Source organism: Stegastes partitus, unplaced genomic scaffold (genome assembly GCF_000690725.1).
Source record: "Stegastes partitus isolate 25-593 unplaced genomic scaffold, Stegastes_partitus-1.0.2 Scaffold3532, whole genome shotgun sequence".
In the NCBI taxonomy this organism is placed as follows: domain Eukaryota; kingdom Metazoa; phylum Chordata; class Actinopteri; family Pomacentridae; genus Stegastes; species Stegastes partitus.
In genome coordinates this window covers 1-1,088 of record NW_007581263.1, presented here as the reverse complement: position 1 = coordinate 1,088, position 1,088 = coordinate 1, and the positions used below count along the sequence as shown (strand labels likewise).

Sequence of the window (1,088 nt, the reverse complement as noted above, 5' to 3'; positions counted from 1 at the left end):
AGAACGTACTGCAGGAGATGTCGTGCAGGGTGTCCTGGATGGCAGGAATCAGCTCTACGAGATGCTACAGATGAAATGTGTGTTTTGCACCAATGATCTAAAACAAGCAGCTCAGCTGTTCTCGGACTAAAGTCAGCGTTTGTTGAGATCAATATATTTTACCTGAAGACAAACGTTCCTGCCGTGCCGTGTCCGAGCACCTCAGAGGGGCTGAAAGAGATCTTCCCCACCTGCACCTCCTCCCTGCTTCCTTCTGGAAGGAGGAGGAAACAACAACGAAGCAAAGAAGAATCACCTGGATTCACCGGTGCAGGACACACAGTCTGATATGTTCAGGTGTTTATCATCAGATCCAGATGGACAGTTTCAGGACAGAGAGGGTCACGTGCTGTACATGTCACATAGAGATGACTGGACACAGGTGGGCGTCTCACCTGCTGTGGGTCTGTGAGCAGTGGAGCCACTTCTATCTCCATGTGAGGTGCTGCTGCTGTGACTGGGAGGACTGGGTGGGGGGTCGGGAGATGCAGGCAGCGAGTCTACATGTCGAACAGTGGAGACAGACTCAGTTTTCTCTCATCAGCTTGATCACGCGACAGTGAATGTGTTCAGTGTTTCTAGGCTCTGATCAAAACGCTGCTGCGACACGACGTCAACACACAGAAACAAAGAAGGAAGCACGTCTGAGCTCATCCACAGCGTCGCTAAACACAGGAGCAGAACAGAGAGAAGTGGTGCTGAAGGTCTCGTACCAGCGGAGACGTTCACGTCGGTGGAAAGGGTCCCGTCTGAAGAAGCCGAGGTCACCGTCTGCGCGTCGGTCTGCATGCGCTGGAGACGAGACTCCAAAGCCTCCTCGAGCTGCCGTTGAGCTTTCAGCTGCTGGGCTGCACGCTGCACACACACAGACACGCATCACGGTAAACGCTGGTGCAGCTGAACAGGACTGACAGCACTGAGGAAGGTTGTGACACGTTTCCTTTGCAACACAGCTGCAGAACAAAAACACGTCTCTGCTGTTCAGCCCAGACCTGAAAGGAAGGACGACTGTGGCGCCATGATCAGGATTCATGTGGTAATCGTAGCAC

General features: G+C 52.9%; 1 protein-coding gene across 1 annotated transcript; it reads right to left on the bottom strand.

Annotated features, from left to right (window-relative positions):
* Window positions 1-24: 24 nt before the first annotated feature.
* LOC103375889 (serine/threonine-protein kinase/endoribonuclease IRE1-like) lies at window positions 25-1,030 on the bottom strand. Its single transcript, XM_008306184.1, has 4 exons — window positions 753-1,030; window positions 435-539; window positions 163-253; window positions 25-64 (listed from the first exon to the last, which is right to left on the bottom strand). Exons 1-4 carry the CDS (start codon window positions 826-828, stop codon window positions 55-57), a joined length of 282 nt encoding a protein of 93 aa, XP_008304406.1. The 5' UTR covers window positions 829-1,030; the 3' UTR covers window positions 25-54.
* Window positions 1,031-1,088: the final 58 nt, after the last annotated feature.

Bases quoted from the DNA above. Each gene is read 5' to 3' on its own strand.
- LOC103375889 (XM_008306184.1), bottom strand. From the start codon at position 828: ATGCAGACCGACGCGCAGACGGTGACCTCGGCTTCTTCAGACGGGACC. The intron at 540-752 runs GTACGAGACCTT...TTCGACATGTAG, and splicing joins CGACGTGAACGTCTCCGCTG to ACTCGCTGCCTGCATCTCCC. The intron at 254-434 runs GTGAGACGCCCA...TCCTCCTTCCAG, and splicing joins TGCTCACAGACCCACAGCAG to AAGGAAGCAGGGAGGAGGTG.